Raw genomic sequence first — 22,514 nt, 5'->3', positions numbered from 1 at the left:
CTCCTTCCTTATTTCATTTCCCAAATATATTTGACATTTAAGAGTATCCATTATCTCTTCATCTCACTACCAAAAGGAAAAGAAGAGATCATAATGAACAAAATCTAGGAGCCATCTTAGGTTGGTTTCCTAGAAGAAGAATCTGAGACAATTCCAGTACAAGTGATTTCCTGAGAGTGTTCTCAGGAAAAATCTTTAAGGAAGTGAGGAAATCAAGATTAGACAGGGAATGAAACTAGGCAAAAATATGTTTTCTGGGGAAGCTTCACCTTAGCGTGATCCCATTGGGAGCTCTGAACTGTGAAATACCACTAGTTTATCCCAAATGCAAATAGTTTATCCCAACCAGTGGCAAGGGAGGGGGCACCTGGGTTGTAATACCCTTGTTTCAGATAGTCATTTTCTGTGGGCACTCCCCCAGGAGGGTGAATATATGGTATCCTATGCAACCCTGGGGAAGGTGCCGCCCATCTGCCAAGGGCAGTCCTTGGGAGGAGAGGGGCAGGTCGAGGTGGAGCCTACTGCTACTGGGGGATGAGTGACCCAAAGAGTAAGGGGTCTTGCATGGAACACCAACAGCATTTGCCACAGTAGCTGTTTAGGGTTCATTAATTGATTAATGTATTTTTATTTTGTCCAGTTATCGAATTTCTTTTCCTTCATGTTGGAAAACTATGCAGGTATAAAAGAGAAAGATCCAGGTAAGTAAAAATTTAGTCTTTTGGAAAGCAGTCATTAAATATTAAATTGTCCTCATCAAGGGATGTAAACTCTGAAGATAGGAGAACATTAAACATTTTAAAAGATGCCCACCTGCCTTGTCTATGTGTCACCAAACAACTGGTGACATCAATCAGCTGTCTGATAATTTTTTCTTCTCTGATGGGAGTCAACTAACTTCACCATTTAATTCTTTCACTTTCAAAAAATTGAATTAGATTTCATTCAATGTTAATTTTTTAACTACTTTCTCTGAACCACAGTCTACTGATGGACAATAGTAGCTTAGTAAGGAGGGTCCTATTCTTTACCCATGAAACTTTTGTGCTGAGAGATCAAAATATCTTGAATGTTTTATGAAACAGGTCAGGGGGAAATGGTGGATTAAACACAGTTAGCTCCATCATGTCTCTGTTTTCTGCATAGATATCTATCTGTCTATTTATCTATCATTTATTTAGTCATTCTGAAATGACTGAGTGAATAATTTCAGAGACAGGCAACACAGGTGTGGTTCAAAAATGATTTTAACATAGTTTTTAACAAGGCATGTATTTATTCTGCAAATTAAGATCGGCCTGTTATCTTCAAGGTAGGTGCTAGAATTTAAAAGCTTTTTCTTTAATTTGGAGCAACAATTTTTTACTCTAATTAAAAATGTTGATGGCATCTTCCCCTGGCCAAGCACCTCAGTTGATTAGAGCATTGTCCTGATACATCAAGGTTGCAGGTTTGATCCCCAGTAAAGGCACATAAAAGAATAAACCAATGAATGCGTAAATAACTGTAACAACAAAATTGATTTTTCTCTCTCTCTCTAAAAAATCAATTAAAAACAGTGATCAATATTTTAAAATAAAGTGTTTATGCCATCTCAGAGCATATTTTAAATAATCTAGTGACCACCCTTTGAAGTGGCAAAAGAATGTGGTTTCATGGCATACTTTTAGTTAAGTACATGTGTTTGAAACTAATTAAAGCATTTAGTGATCTAGGGATGCTTTGTGAATGGTGGAATAGCCAAACCTGAAGAGTGGGGAGTGGGTGGAAATAGGTATTTTGCCATTTTCTTTCATTTAGATAATTGCAGTCTGAAGAGAGTTGTTTGTGCTTCATGTTCTTTGGCAAAAATATTTCTGAGAGGAAATATAATAATGATGAAATGAAGTAGCACTCTTTCTGCTAATAACTTAATATTTCAATCTGGCCTGTGTATCAGAATTACTTACGGAGATTCATAGCTGCAGATGGCTGAGTTCCAGCCCAGAGATTTACTTAGTCTCTGTTTTTTTATTTTTTGTTTGTTTTTTTTTAATCTACATTTAAAAAATTCTGCAGGTGATTTAAAAATATATTTAAAATTTTATCAAAGAAGGGGACAATGACTTAATCTTCTTATGTAAACTTTACAAAAACTTTACATTACAGAAAAGTACACAAATCATAAGTATATGGCTCAATAGATTTTCTCAAAGTAAACATACCCTTGTTACCTGCACCCAAAACAAGAAATAAAACATTATCACACAAACCCATGGACACGGACAACAATATGGAGGTTGGCTTGGGGTGGAGAGAAGGTGGGGCTGGGTAGAGGTAAGGAAAGGGAGAATAAGCAGGAACAACTGTAACAACATAAACAATAAAAATAAAGCTAAAAAACAACAACTAGAATACACATACACACAAACACACAAAAATAAAACATTATCAGAACCACAGAAACCCCCCTCCCTCTTCTATCACTACCTACCTGCCCCATCACTGTTTTTCTGACTTCTACATCCCAGATTAATTTTGCTTGTTTTTGAACTTCTCTAAATAAATGAAAGCATATAACTTTGAGTTTGGCTTCTTTTATACCACATTGTATTTGTCAGAGTCATCCATGTTGTTGCAATTCGGTCATTCTTATTGCTGAATAATATTTCATTCTATGGATATACCAAAATGTATCCATTCTACTGTTTATTCATTCTACTGTTTATGGACTTCTGAGTTGTTTTCAGTTTTGGTAATTTAAATGGTACTGCTGTACATATTCTTGTACGTGTCCAGTTTGGTCTATATATGTATGAGGTCTGTCCAGAAGGTATCCAGCCATCTAATGTGAAACATAGAGACATTTATTGAAGAAGATACAAGATACAAGAAACATTGTCCATAGGACAATGACACCTCAGTCCCCTTAAAATAGGCACCTTGGGACCTCACGCAGTTCTCCCAATCACCATCAGCTGTCCAACCATAATTTCCTGCATCTCATCAATGGTCTGAAATCTGTTCCCTTTCAAAGGTGATTTTAGTTCTGGGAAAAGCCAGAAGTTGCAGGGTGCCAAATCTGGGCTTTAGGAGGGCTGAGCCACCTGGATTATTTGATGTTTCGCCAAAAAATTCTGCATAAGATGTGATGTATGAGCAGGTGAGTTGTTATGATGAAGCTGCCAATCACCACTTACCTATAGCTGTGGCCTTCTGAATCATCCGAATAGTTTCTGTGGAGGAATGCTAGAGGTTAACACAAAATTTGATACAGATCTGTTAATCTACTTGCTCACTCATTTTGAATGTAATGGCCACCCAGTGCACATGCTCACTCAATGGCCTCTGCCACCCCCACTAACTAGTACAGTGAAGTCGTCATTGTTCATGCATGCGCATTCCAGTCCACTCTCCTTGGCTGCCAGGTTACATTGATGGTAGTGCAAACCATTCTCATTATACTAACAATGGCTGGACTTTTTCTGGACAGACTTCATATTCTTTCTAATTAGTGTTTTGTGTTTCTTTGTTTATATACCTACAAGTGGAATCACTAGGTCATAAGGCATTTTTAATTAGTTCCATTTTTATTTTGGGGGAACCCTTTATATTGTTTCCCATAGTGGCTGCATCAATCTGCATTCCCACCAATAGTGCATGATAGTTCCCTTTTTTCCATATCTTCGTCAACACTTGTTTGTTGATTTATTGACGATAGCCATTCTGACAGGTGTAAGGTGATGTCTCATTGTGGTTTTAACTTGCATTTTTTCTGATGATTAGTGATGTTGAGCATCTTTTCATGTCTATTGGCCATCTGTATGTCCTCTTTGGAGAAATGTCTATTCGGGCCTTCTTCCCACTTTTAAATTGGATCGTTTGGTTTTTTGGTTTTGAGTTGTATGGATTCTTTATAAATTTTGGATATTACCCCCATCAGATGTATCATTGGCGACTATGTTCTCCCATTCACTGGGTTGTCTTTCATTTTGTTGAAGGTTTTCTTTCCCATGCAAAAACTTTTTAGTTTGATGTAGTCCCATTTGTTTATTTTTCTTTTGTTTCCCTTGCCCAAGGGAATATATCAGAAAAAATGCTGCTATGAGAAATACCAGGTATTTTACTGTGTATGTCGTCTTTGAGGATTTTTATGGTTTCTAGTTTTACATTTAAGTCTTGTGCATTTTGAGTTTGTTCTTGTACATGGTGTAAGAAGGTGATCTAGTTTCACTTTTTTGCACACATCTGTCCAATTTTCCCAACAGCATTATTGAATAGGTTGTCTGTACCCCATTGTATACATTTTTAAAGATTTTATTTATTTATTTACAGAGAGAGGAGAAGGGAGAGAGAAAGAGAGGGAGAGAAATATTAATTGGTTGCCTCTTGTTCGCCCCCAAATGGGGACGTGGCCCGCAGCCCAGGCATGTGCCCTGACAGGGAATAGAACTGGTGACCATTCGGTTCACAGACCAGTGCTCAATCCACTGAGCCACAGCAGCCAGAGCCCTGTTGTATATTCTTGTCTCCTTTGTCAAATATTAATTGCCCATCTAGGCATGTGTTAATTTCTAGGTTCTCTATTCTATGTCATTGATCTATGTGTCTGTTTTTATGCCAGTACCATGTTGTTTTGATTACTATAGTCATATAGTGTAGTTCAATATCTGGTAGTGTGAAACCTCCAACTTTGTTTTTCTTTCTCAAGATTACTGTGGCTATTCAGAGTTTTTTGTGGTTCCATATAAATTTTTGGATTATTTGTTCTAGTTCATTAATATTTTGATAGAAAGTGCATTGACTCTATAGTTTGCTTTGGGTAGAATGGACATTTTCATAATGTTAATTCTTCCTATTCATGAGCACGGTATATACTTCCATTTATTTGTATCATATTCAATTTATTTGTTTAGTATTTTTATAATTTTCTTAGTGCAGGTCTTTTACCTTTTTGGTTAAATTTATTCCTAGGTATTTTATCTTTATTATGCCATTGTAAATGGGATTGTTTTCTTAATTTTCCTTTCTGATAGTTCATTATTGGTGTATAAAAATGCAACTGATTTCTGAATTTTTTTTATCCTGCTACTTTACTAAATTCATTTATCAGTTCTAGTAGTTTTGGGGGAAGACCTGTAGGGTTCTTTATATAAAGTATCATGTCATCTTTTTACTTTCCAATTTGGATGCCTTTTATTTCTTCTTCCTGTCTGATTGCTGTGGCTAGGATTTCCAGTACTATGTTGAATGAGAGAGGTGAGAGTACATACCTGTGCCTTGTTCCTGATCTTAAGGGGAATGCTTGTAGTTTTTCACTGTTGAGTATGATGTTGGCTGTGATTTTGTCATATATGGCCTTTACTATGCTGGAGTGTTTTCCCTCCATTCCCACTTTGCTGAGAGTTTTTTATCATAAATGAGTGCTGGATGTTTTCAAAAGCTTTTTCTACATCTATTGATGTGATCATATGATTTTTATTTTTCATTTTGTTTATGTGGTGTATCACATTAATTGATTTGCAGATTTTGCACCTATCTTGCATCCCCAGAATAAATCCCACTTTATCATGGTGTGTGATCTTTTTAAAGTATTGTTGGATTTGGTTTGGTAATATTTTGTTGAGGAATTTATGTCTATGTTCATCAGGGATATTGGCCTATAATTTCCTTTTTTTTGTAGTGTCTTTATCTGGTTTTGGAATTAGGATAATGCTGACCTCTTCAAATGAGCTTGGGAGTCTTCTCTCTTGAATATTTTGGAATAGTTTGAGAAGGATAGGTGCTATATTTTTTTTGTTGCTATGGTGAATATGATATTTTCCTCATTATACCTCCTCAATGATTATTGGTGGTATTTAGTAAAGTTATTGATTTATATCTATTTATTTTGTATTGTGTTACTATCAACTAACATTAATTAAATTATTTTTATTGCTGATGTTTATTTAATGTTCACCTATGCCACATCATTAAGCATTCTAAATATATCATTTTATTTAGTCTTCCTGACACATCAGTGAGATCAGTATTATTATCATCCCCTTTTTGTGGATGAGAATACTGAGACTTAGATTCCCAAAGTTGTTCATCTCATTAGTGGTGAAGTTGTGATTCAAACCAGTATGGTTAACCTCTGTATTATTTTAATTCTTCTATCAGTTCTGGGAGTTTTTCAATTGATTTTCTCAAGCATATATATTTAATCACACTGGCCAGAAGTAACTTTACATCTTTGTGTCCAGCAGTCATTCCTCTTATTTTGACTTCATGTTTTGTTGCATTGGCTGAAGATAGCAGAGCATTGTTAAAATGAAACAGTGAATGTAGGCATCCTTGTTTTGTTAATGATTTAATAGAAAGACCACTATTGTTCATTTAAATTTTAAAAATTATGTTAAGGAGGTTTTTTGAGTTTTTAAAAGATCAGGAACAAATAGTATATTTTATGAAATATCATTTTGGCAACTACTGAGTTTGTTATATGGACACCCAACTGTTTTAATCCAGATTCATAATTTAGAAATGAAATAACTATAAATGCAGTTCAGTTGGTGCTTTTCTTTTTGCAGCAATATCTGGAGCTTGTTTTCAAAGTGATGTGAATGGTAGAGGCAGAAATTGTATTGTTTTGTTTTTAAATTATGGGCTTAAAATGATCCCTATCCAGACTTTGAGTCTGTACTGGGTAAAAGAAAAGATTGTATGTAGGGGACATTTTCAAGGTATTTTCTTTAGAAAAGCTTGTAAGGTTATCATTTGGTTATAATTCAAAATTTTATTATATTTAGTTAGATTCATGTTAAGAGAATTGTGAAATAAATAGGTAAGGATTAATTCTAATTAAATGTTGTACAAATCTCCATATATTGTTAGCATTTCTTAAATTATTATTATTAGTTATAATAGTTATAGTCCACAAAGACAGTTCTTGCATTTGAAGTGTTAAAGTTTTTAATTGTGTTTGTACATGACGTACATTAGCTATACATTAGGAAAAGAATCTGTTATTGTTTTTTTTAATGTGGCTAAAAACCAGCTGAAGGATTATGATTTGATGTTTCCTGATATTTCATACTGAGTAGTTTTGACCGAGAATTGTTTTAGGGAAATGGTGCTTTTTCATATATTTATTACTAAACTTATAAGGAATGAGGGTTATTACATGTTTTGAAGGAAGGGCGAGACTGACTCTTTTTTATCTCTTTTTTATCTTTTAAGAAGAAAAACTATTTTCTGTTCTTCAAAAACAAGACTGATTTTTAATAACCTGAAGTAATGGAATTCACTTGATGTGTCAGTTGATGAGAAAGGGAGAGTTAACAGAGCATGGGTAAAGGCAGGGATTGGGAAAAGAAAGTCGTTTCTTGTTTATATCTCACAGAGTTGGGATTGCTCAATAAGTCTGTTATAAGATGACATGGGAAACTGCTGGAATTGTTTTGTTCTTGTCTTTGTTGTTGTTTTCCCAAGAGGAGCCTGATATTTCGGTGTGCAGAGTTAAGAAGAGGGAAGTTTTCCCTTAGAACAAGATGCATCTCTAAGAATGACTACCAATTAGAAATGAGTGGCGTGATCATTACAATAGTCCAGTGGAGCATTTAGGCTTTACTGCCTACATAATGAATCTGAGATACAATTTACCAAGATACTCTGCATTTCTAGTTTTCAAACACAAAATGAAATAATGAACTTATTCTCAAATCTCAAACCAAATCCAAAGGAAAAATAACCTGCTAGACCACACTGAAAACAGACATCATTACTCCTAAATTCAACTTCTTATAAAAGATCATCAGCCATTACCAAAAAAATATTGGATACACAATAATTTAGAAAGTATATTTAAATTACCAAATATGGCTCTAGGAAGCATTTTTAAGTTTAGTTCTTAACTGTAATCCCTCAGAATAAGTGAATCAGGAAAAAAACATTTTCTATCTACATCTGCTAACATCATACCTTCCAAATATGTGCACTCTAAATAAAAAAGATAGAAACTGCTTGCAGACAACTTCTGATTAATGGCACTAGTGGCAATTCAGTGTTAATGAGTTGAAGAGTATGTTATCCTCTGTATCAGTTATCTGTTACTTTAATAATACTGTGTATTCAACAACCACAATAGTTCAGTGTCATTTAATAAACATTTCATTTTGCTCATAAGCCTACAGATTAGCTGAGCGTGTCTGCTGATCTTGGCAGGCTTGATTTGGCAGTTTCTCGGGTCTTGGCTGGAGTTCACTCATGTTTTCTGGAGGTCTGGCTGGAGGCTGATCTAGGATGGCCTTGGCTAGGATGACTCAGCTCTGCTCCACATGGTCTTGGAGCTTTCAGTAGGCTAGGCTGGGCTTTGTGGTAGTGGCACGGTTTCAAATGAGAGAGCACGGAAACAAACACATCCTTGTGAGGCCTTGGCTTGGAACTGGTATGTAACACTTCACCACATTCTTTAGGCCAACACAAGTCATGAAGCAGCTTCAAGGGCTAGGGAAATAGACTCTTGGTGAGAGTAGCTGCAAAATCACATTAAAAATAGCATGGCCAGAGGTTAGGATAGAGAATTGGGGTCACTGTTGCAATCAATCTACCATATCCCCTTTAATCTTCCTCTGTCTGATTTGGCCAGATTTCTGTTCTTGGGTTGATAATTTCAAGGGCAGTCTAGCAAGAAGGGACACTGCATATTAGCACCTACTGAAATGGGCAATTCAGGCAATGTTACATAGAAATGTGTCTCTGAGATAGAGGTCCTTTGGAATTTCTACCATTATGGTTTGTCATCTAACTTCATCTGCTTTGTTACCAAGAAGAAAAAGAAAATCACATCAGAAAATTTGTTTTATGTGAAGAGGGAGAGAAATCAATTACAGCTAAGTAAAATTTGAAGTGTTTAACAGGGGAAAAATTGAATGTTGCAGTTTAAGTTTCTGTAGATCATGAATAGCAGCACATGTTTGAACCAAATACAATGCATTGTTATGTTTTCAACCCTATTTGTAAAAATTTGAGATGTAAGAGTGGGCAAAAAATGTAGTTAGAGCTTTAGAACATCAAAATACTGTGACTGACCAGTTTTGCCTGTGCTTCCTCCTTCTTCACTGATGAACTCACTGCTTTGGTAAAATGTCCACCCAGGAAGGGATGATGGTGATTCATGTGTGTGTACCTACTGATTTCAGAGCAAATCATTCCTCATGGTTATATGTGGGATACTTCGGTATGCATAAGAGTTAGCACAGTACCTTACATGGGCTAGACCTTCAAGAAGGTATTTAATGTATTTAAGTATGGGAATGCTCATTTTTGTCCCCCTTTCTGTTTTTTTCAGCAATAGTAAATCGACTATTTGGTTGCTCCCTTCCGAATGAAAAGAGTAAGTCGGATTGTATAGGGGTGATAGAGGTCCCAGACTCCTATACTGGCCCTCGGCTGAAATTTCCACTCACTGCTGATTCTCTTCATATACTGATTGAGGCCTTTAAGAAGCAGCAGGTAAGTAGAAGCAGATACTACCTTGATTCTTGTACATATCATGTGCTCAATGACTATTTGCTGAATGCATGAATGAAAACACTACAGCAGAAATGCATTCCCTTGGGGAAAAGTTTCATATTAAGTGAGAGCTACTCTCTGCTTTGCTTAACCCATTGAACAGAAGTATCCTCAGGTGGCTCTGGCTGATGTGTCTCAGTGGATTGAGTGCTGGCCTGAGAACTAAAGGATTGTTGGTTTGATTCCCAGTCAGGGCACATGCCTGGGTTGTGGGCCAGGTTCGGGGGGGGCACGTAAGAAGCAACCACACATTGATGTTTCTCTCCATCTCTTTCTCTCTCCCTTCCCCTCTGTCTAAAAATAAATGAAATCTTTAAAAAAAAAAGTATCCTCAGATGCACAGAAACCTCCTTTCTATAGTTTGCAGCATTTCCTTTTTCTCTTTCTGAGATATAATTCACCATTTAAACTATATGATTCAGTGGTTGTTTTGTATATTCATAAGATTGTGCAACCATCACCAATATCTAATTACAGAATATTTTCATCACCCCCAAAAGAAGTGTCATACTTATTACCATTCCCTCCTCCCCCCCCCGCCCCCGGCAACCAGTACTATACTGTCTGTCTCTATGGATTTGTTTCTTCTGGATATTTCATACAAATGAAATCATACAATATATGGCTTTTAATGTTTGTATCACATGTTACATGTGACTTTTTGTGTCTTTCATTTAACATAATATTTTAATATTCATTTATGTCATAGCCTATTTTATTACTTCTTTACTTTTATGGGTGACTAATATTCTGTTGTAATGTATCTACTATTTTTGTTTATCAATTCATCAATGGGTGGACTTTTGGATTTTTCTTTTGGCTGTTATGAACAATGCTGCTATGAACATTCACGTACAAGTTTTTGCATGAACATATGTTTTCATTTCTCTTGAGTATATACCTAGGAGTAAAATTGCTGGGTCATATGGCTACTCTATGTTTAACATTTTGAGGAACGTCCAAACCATTTGCCACAACTACACCATTTTGCATTCCAACCAGCAATGAATGAGGGTCTTTTTTTTGCCAACACTAGTTATTTTCTGGGTTTTTAAAAAATTTTATATTTTTTTAGCCATCTTTTTGTGTGTGAAGTGGTAGCTCCTTGTGGTTTTGATTTGCATTTCCCCGATGACTAAAGATGTTGAACATCTTTTCATGTTTATTGGCCATTTGTACACATTCTTTGGAGAAATGTCCATTCAGATCCATTGCCTACTTTAAAATCAGTTTATTTGTTTATTTATTATTGAGTTGTAGGAGTTCTTTGTGTATTCTGGATACAAATCCCTTATCAGGTACATGGTTTGCAAATATTTTCTCCCATTTTGTAGGTTTTCTTTTCACTTTTTTGTTAATGTCCTTTGATTCACTAAAATTTCTAATTTTGATGAAGTCCAATTTATCTATTTTTTTTTTTTGGTTGCTTGCGCTTTTGGTGTCATATCTAAAAATCCATTGCTAAATCCAAGGTCATTAAGATTTACCCTTATGTTTTCTCTCCCACAAAGTATCAACCAGGCCTGACCCTGCTTAGCTTCTGAGATCAGACGACTCTTATATTTTCTTCTAAGAATTTTATAGCTTTAGCTCTTACATTTAGGTCTGGGAGCCATTTTCAGTTATTTTCTGCATATGGTACGAGGTAGAGAGTCCAGTTGCATTCTTTGCATGTACATATGCAGCTGTCCCAGTACCTTTTGTTGAAGAGTCTTTTTTTTTTTTAAGTCTTTTTTTCCCTTTGAATGGTCTTGGTACCCTTGTCAAAAATTAACAGACCGTAGATGTATGGATTTATTTCTAGACTCCCAATTTTATTCCATTGGTGTCTGTGTCTATCCTTATGCCAGTAGTGTACTGTATGTTAATGTGGTGTATCACATTGATGAATTTTCTTATGTTGAACCACCCCTGTATTCCTGGAATAAATCCTGTTTGTTCATGGTGTATAATTTTTTAAAATTCTGTTGAATTTGGTTTGCTGATATGTTGTTGTGTATTAGCATTTTATTCATAAGGGATATTGATCTGTGTTTTCTTTTCTTGTGGTATCTTTATTTGGCTTTGGTACAAGAGTAGTACTGGCCTCATAGAATGATTTAGGAATTGTTTCCTCTTCTATTTTTTGCAAGAGTTTGAGAAGGATTGGTGTTAATTCTATAAATATTTAGTAGAGTTCACCAATGAAGTTGTCTGGTCTTGGACTTTTATTTGTTAGGAGGTTTTTTCTTTGTATGTTTGTTTGTTTTGCTTGTTTTATCCCCACCCAAGGACATGCTTATTGATTTTAGAGAGAGGGAAAAGGAGGGAGAGAGAGAGGGAGAGAAACATCAATCTGAGAGAAAACATTGATTGGTTCCCTCTTGCACGCACCCTGACTGGGGCCAAACCTGCAACCTAGGTATGTGCCCTGACCGGGAATCAAACTTCAACCTTTCAGTTTATGGATGATGCTCCAAACAACTGAGCCACACAGGCCAGGGAAGATGTTTCTGATTAACTATTCAGTCTCTACTTGTCCTGGATCTGTCTGGGTTTTCTGTTTCTTCATGAGTCATTTTCGGTAATTTGTATGATTCTAAGAACTTGTCCATCTAAGTTATCTAATTTGTTGGTATACAATTGTTCACAGTAGTCTCATAATTCTTTTTATTTCTTAAGGTCAGTGGGAATGTCCCCACTTTCATTTCTGATTATGGTTATTTGATTTTCTCTTTTTTCTTGGTCAGTGTAGCTAAAGGTTTTTGAATTTTGTTAAACTTTACAAAAAATGAGCTTTTGGTTTTGTTGATTGTCTCTATTGTATTTTTATTCTCTATTTAATTTATCTGTACTCTAGTCCTTATTTTCTTTCTTCAGCTAGCTTTTGGTGTAGTTTGTTTTTATTTTTCTAGCTCCCTGGTGTTATGTGAGGCTTTTCATTTGAGATTTTTCTTCTTTTTTAATGTAGGTATTTACAGCTATAAATGTCTCTCTGAACATTGCTTTTGCTTCATCCCATAAATTTTGGTATACTGTGTTTTCATTTTCATTCACCTCAAAGTATTTTCTAATTTCCCTTGTGATTTTTTTGACCAATCAGTTGTTTAAGACAATGTTGTTTAACTTCCACATATTTCTGAGTTTTCTAGTTTTTCTTCTGTTACTGATTTCTAGTTTCATTCCATTTTAGTCAGAGAAGATACTTTGCATGGTTCCAATCTTTTAAAATCTGTTGAGGCTTGTTTTGTGGCCTAACATCTGATCTATTCTGGAGAATGTTCCATGTGCACTTGTAAAAAATGTATAGTCTGCTGTTGTTGGGTGGACCATTCCATAGATGTCTGTTAGGTCTAGGTGTATGTGAGGTCTCTGAAGTCTCTGTTCCTTTAGCTTGTGTTCAGCTAGTGTTTTGACAGAGTTTTCTTGAACCCAGGAACTATTAAAAAAAAGAAATAAAAGAAAAAAAAGAGAAGAACCTAGTCTTTGCAGATTGGCTCTGTGGTGGTACACCCCTTCACTGCTTAGCCAAGCTGTTTACAAATTTGTCTTAGCCTTTACTTCCTGCTTGCACTGAGCCATTTTTAAGTTGCCTTTTCCTGCTTTAGCCTTTGTTCGGTTGTTATAAATTTTGACTGTTTTCTAGAAGTCGGACAAAGTTGATTTTGACAGACTTTTGTTTTTTGGTTTTTTACTTGATGTTTTAAAGTGTTTCTGTGACAGGATGGGACCTTAGAGCTACCTACTGCATTATTTTTTCTGACATCACCACAAAACCCTCATTCTCAGGTTCAGTTAGGACCCTAAGGATGTACCCTAGTAGTAAGAGTAGACTAGAAGTAGACTAGGCATTGAAGCAAAGCTTTGAATCCTCTAATTCCTGAGATTGAATTGAGATCATTTCGAGACAGCTAGTGCTCCTAGCCACTTGTCAAAAGAAAATTTAAATCCTCTCTAAAAGAAAATAGGCCTCAAATTATTTCTCCATGTTTTCACATACTGTGTCCAGAACTTAATATAAATATTAAGTAGGGACAGGAGCTTCCAAGATTCATGAAGGAAGACTGAGGATTTAGAATGCTTTTGTGGGGAAAATCTTTAGCAGTCAGTTAGTTCTCAGACAGGAAAGCTGGGTCTCCACACTAATCAACATCCAGGAGCTCTTCTCTTTCCTCCTAATTCTCACATTACTTCACATATTGATTCCTGTTTTTTTAAAAAAAATAATAATGAAATTCCTCCAAATTTAAATCATATGTTTTTGGGATCTGGGGTAGAAGATAATTTTATTATTTTAATAGCCATGAAAATGGAAATTTTAGGATACCATGAGTCATGATTGTTCCAAAGGGTTTCATCTGTCCTGAATCCCCCACCTAAAGCAGTATCTGTAGCTTGATACAGATATGTATCTGTATGATACATATGATATGTAGATATGACCCTTCTCTCAGACTTCAGAAATGTAAACCAGGGCTGTCTAACAGAAATATAATATGAGTGACAAACATATTTCAAATTTTTCTAGTAGTCTTATTAAAAAAGTAAAAAGAAACAGGTGAAATTCATTTTAATAATGTTTTTATTTAATCCAGCACATATAATTATCATTTTAATATGTAATCCTATGAAAAGTTTTTAATAAGACATTAAAATTTTTTCATAATAAGTCTTTGAAATCTGATGTATATTTTGTGCCTACAGAATTCAACTAGCCCCATTTCAAGTGGTCAATAGCTCCACAGGACTAGTGGCTACTGTATTGGACTACCAACAGTCCTGAACCAAAAAGTGGTGTTAGCATCTAATAAATTTGTATTGGCTATTTTAATTTTTGGCTTATGTATTTGGAATATTTTATAATTACAAAAAAGGGAAAACAACACAATGGATTTAAAACAGATAAACAAAAACCCAGGAAGAGAAAACAGTAAATTTGTCCAAAACAATGATGTCATCAAGAATCCAGAGGGGAGGTGGGATGGGACAATGGGGGGAAAAGGGGGAAGGGTTTTCAGGAACATCTATAAAGGACACATGGATAAAACCAAGGGGGGCAATAGGATCAAGGGTGGGAAGTGGGGATGGCTGGGGTGGGGAGAAGATGGAGACAACTGTACTTGAACAACAATAAAAAAACTTTAAAATAAAAAATATATATATTGTATATATATGGGAGATATATATGTGTGTGTGTGTGTATATATATATATATATCCATTTGAACAAAAAACAATTTAACTGGACAAGAGTGCAAGAGTGGTAGAATGAATGGTCATAATAGGAGATAATCAAAATGGTTTATTTGGGTTCAGTATGTTTTATACTTAGACTTATACAACATAAATGTGCTTGCTGTTTTCTGAACTTACATCTGTACACCAACAATTGAGCCACACCTGGGATGCCTGGCTCAGGAGTTCTAGGGGCTTGTCTGGCTTCCTTTTGAGATCTCTCGTAACCCAGCACCACCACCTTGTTTCCATCCCAGGTAGCAGGATGTCCCAAACAAATGCAAAGCAGCCCCTCTTCAACAGTCTCTGTCTACTTCTCTTTTCTCTTTCTCCTTGCCCTCCTTCTCTTTTACTTATTTATTTATTTGCACACTTCCTTAGGCCAAGGGAGTCTCCTGTTTTTCCCATCACTTCTCTTGGGCTTTACTGACCAAGAATAATCAGAAATGTTTGCCCTGCCTGGTGTGGCTCAGTGAATTGAGCACCGACCTGCAAACCAGAAATGTTCTGTGAATGGGTGATGTCAATTAAAAGCATGAGAGTATAAATGTCCTAAGAACTATTCATTCATTCAGTTTACAAATCTCTAGTGAGAGCTTATTGTATGACACTGTGCTAGAATCAATGTATTTAAAAATAATTTAGAGATGATCCTGAAATACAGCTACCTGAAATGTGCTCATAGCTTTCTATGCAGTCATGCCTTTCTTCCTAGTTCATCACATCTGTTTCCTCTGCCTTGCCTTCACAGATACTCCATGCCTCTTATGTTTTAGAGATACTATTTGAAACTAAGGAAGCCCTGATGCAACTGCCAAATCTTAATCGTATAAGAACTTATCCCACCAAAGAGATAACAGTTTGTGGTAAGTTTCAGAGCAGAGTTGCCAAATTAATAATTTGGACCCTCTTGGTTCCACGTCATTTGCCTATTTTGAAAACTGCATAAATTGGACTGTGTTAAGGAAAAATGTTAATATAGAGTTATCTATCATTATAATACTGTTCCCCATCTTGTCTTTGTTTTGCATACCAGCTGGCAGGAATTAATTATGTGAGAAATTAGAGAACTCACAGCTTTTTATAAAGGCAGGCAGCATTTTAATACGGAAAACCACCCGTGGGTGAAATAAGTGTCCTTTGCCCTCCGTCTAGCTCTCATTATCTGTGTTCCATGTTGCTTTTCCTAGGTGGGCCTCTTACGCCACTTATGCAGGGAAGAGAAAGCCCAAGGCAGGGTGGAGATTAAACTCATCTCTGCCCTTGGCTGCTGTTCTAGATTTTTCCAACTGGTCTCTGCAGCTTTTAAAAGAGTGGGAATGTCCCAGAAATCTGTTCCTTGTTCTTCTAAATAACAAGATTGAGATTTTTGTTATCCTATAGGCCAGCCTAGCAGGATACTGCTTCACGAAACAGTACACATTGAAATTCAACACAGTTGGCTCTCAGCATGCTTGCAATGGTCTGAGAATGTAGAGCGTGGAAGGAACAGCAACTCCCTTAACTTCTAATTAAGCCTTTAGGTTACAAAACAGTGATTGTTATTTTCCAAATCAATTTTTAGCCCATGTCTCTCTTACTCTAGCAGGTAGAAGTAGATTTGACAATCTAATTAAACCATTTCTATTTCTAGCAACTGATAGCGGTGACAGGGACTTGATGTAGCAGTACATACCTCATGATGTACCCTAACTCAGGTTTGTGAAGAGTCTTTAATGGTTCAATTCCAACCTAATCAGGCCACCACATCTTTACCCAGCAGACGAGGGATCTCAGCAGTGGGTGGCCTTTTATTCAAGGCCTTGCCAGCTCTTACTTTTCCATGGATACAAAGGCTTTGGAGTCATGAAGCTCAGGAAGCCATGCTTACCCATGAAGGCTATGGAGCGAGGGCTAGATTTGCTATCAGAGTGTATATAATAGGCCAGACAGAGAGTGGGACCTGTTCCCACAAATTTCCAGCATACCTCTAGTTGCAATTGTAGACTTATCTTTGGATAAAAGGATATGGAAGAAGATATAAATTAATTAGAGGGCATGGAATCCTGGAAACACATAGTGTAAGAATGGAATGGTTCTTACAGAGACCATCTGTCTATCACTTGTTCTCACAGATGAAACTGAGGCCCAGAGAGAAAAATACATCACCTTCCATGCATTTCTGTATAGTAACTCCCCGTACCCCCACCCCAAGCTCACTCAGCTAGTTAGTGGCAGAGTCAGGATTAAAAATCAGGTCCTCTGGTTAGAACCAGCCTCATTAGCTGCTATCCTAACTCCACATCATGCATAGCTCTGGCTGATGTTTCATTTTCCATCATGAGACAAAGATTAGAGAATATAGATTGATTAGACAGTTCCATTCATTTAAAGTTCCCCATATTTTAGGCATTCGTTTTCAGGCTTTTTCCACTTAGCGCCATTGGTAGAGGGAAAAAGCCAAGGCCAATACATCCCCTTAGCACAGGAATTATCTTCTATCTTAATATAAGTATTAGGAAAGGAAAAAGAAATTATGATGAAACCTTTACCATTGTTTTAATTTTCAGATGCATATTTTACATACATATTCTAAATATGCTACATGGTTCTCAACAAGCATGAACTATAGGAAGTGCTTTGTGCTCACTTCGGCAGCACATATACTAAAATTGGAATGATAACAGAGAAGATTAGCATGGCCCCTCAGCAGGGATCTCTCTCTCTCTCTCTCTCTCACACACACACAGACACACACACAAGAAATATAGGAGGTGTTTCAGACTATAGTTGTGTTATAAATAACAGCCAATTCTGCACTCATGGGGTTTTTTTTTTTTTTGTGGTGAAAATATCTTCCTATAGCAATCTTTCTGTGATATGACTTTTATTTTTTGCTGTCCAACTAGAAGCTAAAGATATTTTTATAGCCTCTACTCTTAATATGCTGAAACCAATTCAATTTTTTAGCATGCCAGCTGCAGTAGTTCTGTCTACTCAAATCTTTGAAAGATGAGTCACTCTGAAGACAATTAGGAAAATAAAATAATGAAAATATATATTTAACAGATAAGTAAAAAGTCCTTCCATTTTTATTTCTTTAGATTTGGAGTGAGACCATGTGGAAGCTATGAGATTTAAGTATATGATAGTATTAATATGCTCTTAATATTATAGTCATTTTTATGAATAAGTGCTGGTGAGAAGTATTTTAATTGTATTATTCCCATTATAATTGAGGTCTTTTGTTGCATATATTTGGTTAATTTTGGTTGCAGGTTTTTAAGCAAATTGAGGAAAATTTTTTCTAAATTCTATCTGGTAATAAATATTTATGAATAGAGCTATGAAAGACAAATATTTACCTAGAAATATTTATCCAAATAGGCATTCTGAATATTCATATAGTCACTCTTGTTTTTTAATTAATTGCTTCATATATTCATTTGGTTTCCCTTAGTTGGCTGAGTTTTATAGTCATGCTTTTATTCTTATTGTCTATAACTGTCTCATCAAAAGAATGTGAGCTATCTACTCACAATTTTTAAGTTTCAGATGCTACTGCTGGAATATATTCTTTAAAACATGGCTTTAAAAAGCTATGTATTTAGCAATTAAATGTATTTATTGAATTCTTGCTATGCACTAGGTATAAAGGAAACACTTGGGGGTTTAATGCCTAGGGAGATACTACGGCTGCTCTCCTAGAGATTACAATACAGAATAATTGCTAAGAGCTTCTGTTTTGAACTGAGATAAAGTTGGGTTTGAATTCCAGCTCTGATACTTGGTAGCTAGGTAACTTTGCATAAGTTACTTAACTACTCTGAGCCTCATTTGCAAAATGAGAATAGTGAAAATAATATCCATCTCACAGAATGGTTGTAATGGTTGAACAAGATAATTAATGCAAACCCGTAGTACAGTGCTTGGCACAGAGTAAGGTAAGCACTGTGTAAATGGCAGGAGTGAATAGGTAATTTCAATATTAGGTGCTGTCCCCTATAGAAAAGGGGACAAAGCTTCCATAGAGTGCTATGGAAACAAATTGTTGAATTAATATAATCATAGGATAAAAACCCAATGCCCCAAGAATGCTTGGAGTATATTAGCAATATTTCAGTTTTAAAATTCTGTAACAAAAACTGGCATTTTCTTATTTCCTACTAAAGAATCATTTTCATTTGTACTCCAGGTGATTTGCATGGAAAATTAGATGATCTCCTTTTGATCTTTTCCAAGGTAAGTGGTTATTTTGCTAAATATTTGCATTTTTGTTGGGGGAGGGCAATCCTAAAGCAGATAACAATAGTAGTTTTTTTAGGGATATGTACAAATACAGATGTACTATAACAGGGTTTTTTTTTTTTTTGCAAGAAGCTGAAAGACTTGTAGAGAGATATCTTCTGAGTTTTTCTTACACATATTTCATTAAAAATATTTAAATTTAATTTACCTCTTTGTTCAATATTATTGTTATCTGTATAGCCCTTAGGATTTGTACCCAATTGTATTTATGGTCTTTTTTACATTGTAAATATGTAGATGGCACAGAATGGGGAGGGGAGCAGTCTATTTTATTTTATTCAGAAATGAACACATTATATATGTCTTCTCTTTTAATGCACACTAATTATGTGTGAAAGGAATTCCCCACAGTAAGTTCCAAATTGCTCTCTTCTCTACCCAGTTCAGCTTTGCTGGGCTCAGTTACTTTTCCAGTGCCGCGACTCCTCTTCATTTGTTCGGTCTCGGGGTGTGATCCCATGCAGAGGGTACAGAGCATCTTGGTCTACATGGAGTTTCTCTACATCTCTTGGGTTGAATCATTTCTCTCTCTGAGCCAGCAGTTGTCAACTGAATGTTTGCTTCTGGGGTGACTGCATGTAGAAAACTGATCCTGAGGTGACCCCTGCCTTCACAGTGGTACCCCTTTATCTCTCTTTGATTAATGTGTCATCCCCACAACTAGCATGTTGAATAATTCGGCACAGCATCGGTATCTCCAATGGGCTGAAATAAAATATATTCTCATTATTATGATGGCCAATCAGTTCTACTCTTTGGAGACTGTGAGAGCTTGAGTAAGCCACATAACTTTATAAACCTTAATTTTTTTTCTTTTGGCCACAACATTCTTGAGCTTTCACCTCATAAGAGGTTGTCTTGTGAATAAAATTACATAAATATCCAAAAGCATTTTTAAGTACTTATTTATGCTAGAAATGAAAGGTTTCCATGTCATTTGTTTGGAATGGAAGTTTGGAAGGAAATGGAGGAGGCCAAACCAGGAGTGGATGAATGGAGCTAGCACAGAGGAAATAGGAGGCTGCCCAGGTAATGGGTTAGTATCAGGAAGTCCAGCCAAAGGTTTGCTGGTAGGGAGCTGAGAGTGCTGGTGAAAGAGCAGCGCTAGAGATCAGCTGCTGAATCCAACCTGAGCAGGGAAGGAAGAGAAGCCAGGATGGGCCAGTCCACTGGGAGAAATGGGAATATTGACGGATTGACATGTTCTCAGAGGTCAGGGAGCAGGCGGACTGGGATGAGGACCTTAGGAAGCAGGCTGGGTGGGAAGTTGCAAGGGGAGTAATCTTAAAGGATGAATGAGTTCAAGGTGATGTCCAGAATGTGGGTAGCTGAAGTAAGTGAAAGAGGATAGTGGACATGAGAAGGTCAAGGACATGGAAAGCAGGCATATTAAATGAGATTGTGACAGGACTGACAGATGGAGAGCAGGGGAAGGAAGTTTAGTCACAGGTCATGGGCCTGGAAGGAGAGGATTTTACCTAAGGCTGGCAAAGTGTTGGTGTTTTACTGGCTCTGAGGAGCGAGTAGACCTTCCCCACACCTGACCCTGAGGTGTCCATCCTGTGGAAGAATGACTCCTTTCCCTTCAGCATCTTTAAGGGAGGCCCAGGTTTCCAGAGTGAAGTCTTTCCAAATGAGTTCAAGGCAGAAGGGAGTTTATTTACCATGAAATGGGGATTCTACTAGCCAAACTGGAAAGCTGTGGGAAAGGTAGAAATGATAGACTGGTGAGAGGACACCAAGGAGTTGCACAGTTTGGTGAATAGGATTTGCATAACTCTACATAGCACCATATAAATGTTCAAAAGTTCAGTCCTGCTATTGTTGACAGTTACAACCTGAGGAAGGAGGAGGGAGCAGAAGTATGTAGGGAATAACCACAACAGAAAATCTGGTCATTATTTTTCTAGAGGTTTTGGGAAATACATAAAAGGGAAAATAGTTGAGTAAATTAAATGGGAAAAATGAGTTTCAAGACATTTAGAAAATTTCTTGAGACGTAGTCAAAGATATTAAGGTGTGATAAGGGAAAGGACTCTGGAGCAGACATGAAAAAAAGAATTCTAACGTGTTCCTTTAATTCCATTGGCAAAACTATATGAAACATGGAATCTAATGAAAAACGGAACTAACAAGCAAAATAGAGACAGACTCATAGATTGAGAGCAGGCTGACAGCTCGGGGTGGGGAGGGGGTTGGAGAGGAGGGGTTGAGCAAAAAGGAAAAAGGACTCATGGACATGGACATCCGTGTGGTGACTGCCGGTGGGAGGGGGTATAAGGGGACTAAATGGTAATAGAAAAAATACAATAAAAAGGAAAATGAAAACTATATGGAACGTATAAAACTGGAAGGTGCTAATGTAAAGATTGAACAGGAGGAGGTGGGTGGTAAGAAGTACTATAAAAAGAACTAAAGGTGAAAACATAGCATTCACATGAGAGCAAGAAATATTTTGAGAGTTAACCAGTGACAGTGTTCAGGAAGTAGAGATTGAAAGCCCAGTGATGAAAGGGTGGGCACTATTGTCTGGGGTAGATTTGGGTAGAGGCAAGTGAGGGGCATTGTTTGGAAAGCAGAAGTCTGCAGGAGCCATGAATTAGAATTTTAGCAGGTTTGAGTGAGAAGCAGGTAAAATGCACCTCAGATGTGGATTAAACCACATGCACCAGAATCTTGAAATCACTTGATTTAAAAGGAGAAACTGAGGGAAAAGACCTTGATGACAGCCATGTGCCCCTTTATGAAACTGAAAAGATGGTGTAGTTAGTGGTGTCTGAGAAAGAGGAATGACCTCGTGTGCTTGTGATCATGGTGAGTCACTTAGCTTACAGTCAGTGAGTGTCCTAAGTCCAAGGCTGAGAAGGAAAAGGGCAGGACAGAGATGGCTCAGGAAGCTATGCTGTTTGATGATCTCTAATGTATAAAAAAAAAAAGTCAGCATTCTGCCTTTTTCTTTCTCATTTTTTAAGATTTTATTTATTTATTTTTAGAGAGAGGGGAAGGGAAAGAGAAAGAGAGGGAGGGAAGCCTCGATGTGAGAGAGAAACATCAACCACTTGCCTCTCATACGCGCCCCAACCAGGGACCAAACCTACAACTCAGACGTGGACCCTGACTGGGAATCGAACCAGCAGCCTTTTACTTTGTGGGATGAAGTACAAGCAACTGAGTCACATCAGTCAGAGCTTCTTTGTCATTTTTTAATCTGAAGTCTAAATGAGGAATGATGGTAGATGGCAGAGTGTAGGGCATAGTGCTACCTAAACCATGAATACAAACTGTTCTGGAAACAATGGTTTTACATTAATGCAAATGACAGTGATACCTGACCCATCCATAGGTGAAACTCTCATCTACTTTACTTATTTTTTATCTTCACTTATCACTTCAACAGAAACCTAGAATTAAGTAAAAAGGGTCTCTGAGCTGTTGAAATTATTGTCACAAATCCAATGTACTTTACTCACAGGAGAGATC

General features: G+C 36.6%; 1 protein-coding gene and 1 pseudogene across 3 annotated transcripts in view; both read left to right on the top strand.

Moving 5' to 3' along the window:
- The window catches only part of PPEF1 (protein phosphatase with EF-hand domain 1), a 104,081-nt gene that overhangs the window by 43,792 nt on the left and 37,775 nt on the right, over positions 1 to 22,514 (top strand). For all 3 annotated transcript variants that reach the window (XM_024569881.3, XM_045203314.2, XM_071220303.1), the window contains 4 exons: positions 641 to 701; positions 9,311 to 9,474; positions 15,499 to 15,613; positions 18,922 to 18,968. In XM_024569881.3, coding sequence (XP_024425649.1) covers positions 641 to 701; positions 9,311 to 9,474; positions 15,499 to 15,613; positions 18,922 to 18,968 — 387 coding nt within the window. The remainder of the gene's footprint in view (positions 1 to 640; positions 702 to 9,310; positions 9,475 to 15,498; positions 15,614 to 18,921; positions 18,969 to 22,514) is intronic.
- On the top strand, positions 17,369 to 17,443 carry LOC112313421 (U6 spliceosomal RNA; annotated as a pseudogene).

The sequence above is a fragment of the Desmodus rotundus genome, chromosome X (assembly GCF_022682495.2).
Source record: "Desmodus rotundus isolate HL8 chromosome X, HLdesRot8A.1, whole genome shotgun sequence".
In the NCBI taxonomy this organism is placed as follows: Eukaryota; Metazoa; Chordata; class Mammalia; order Chiroptera; family Phyllostomidae; genus Desmodus; species Desmodus rotundus.
This window is presented reverse-complemented; position numbering and strand designations above follow the sequence as displayed.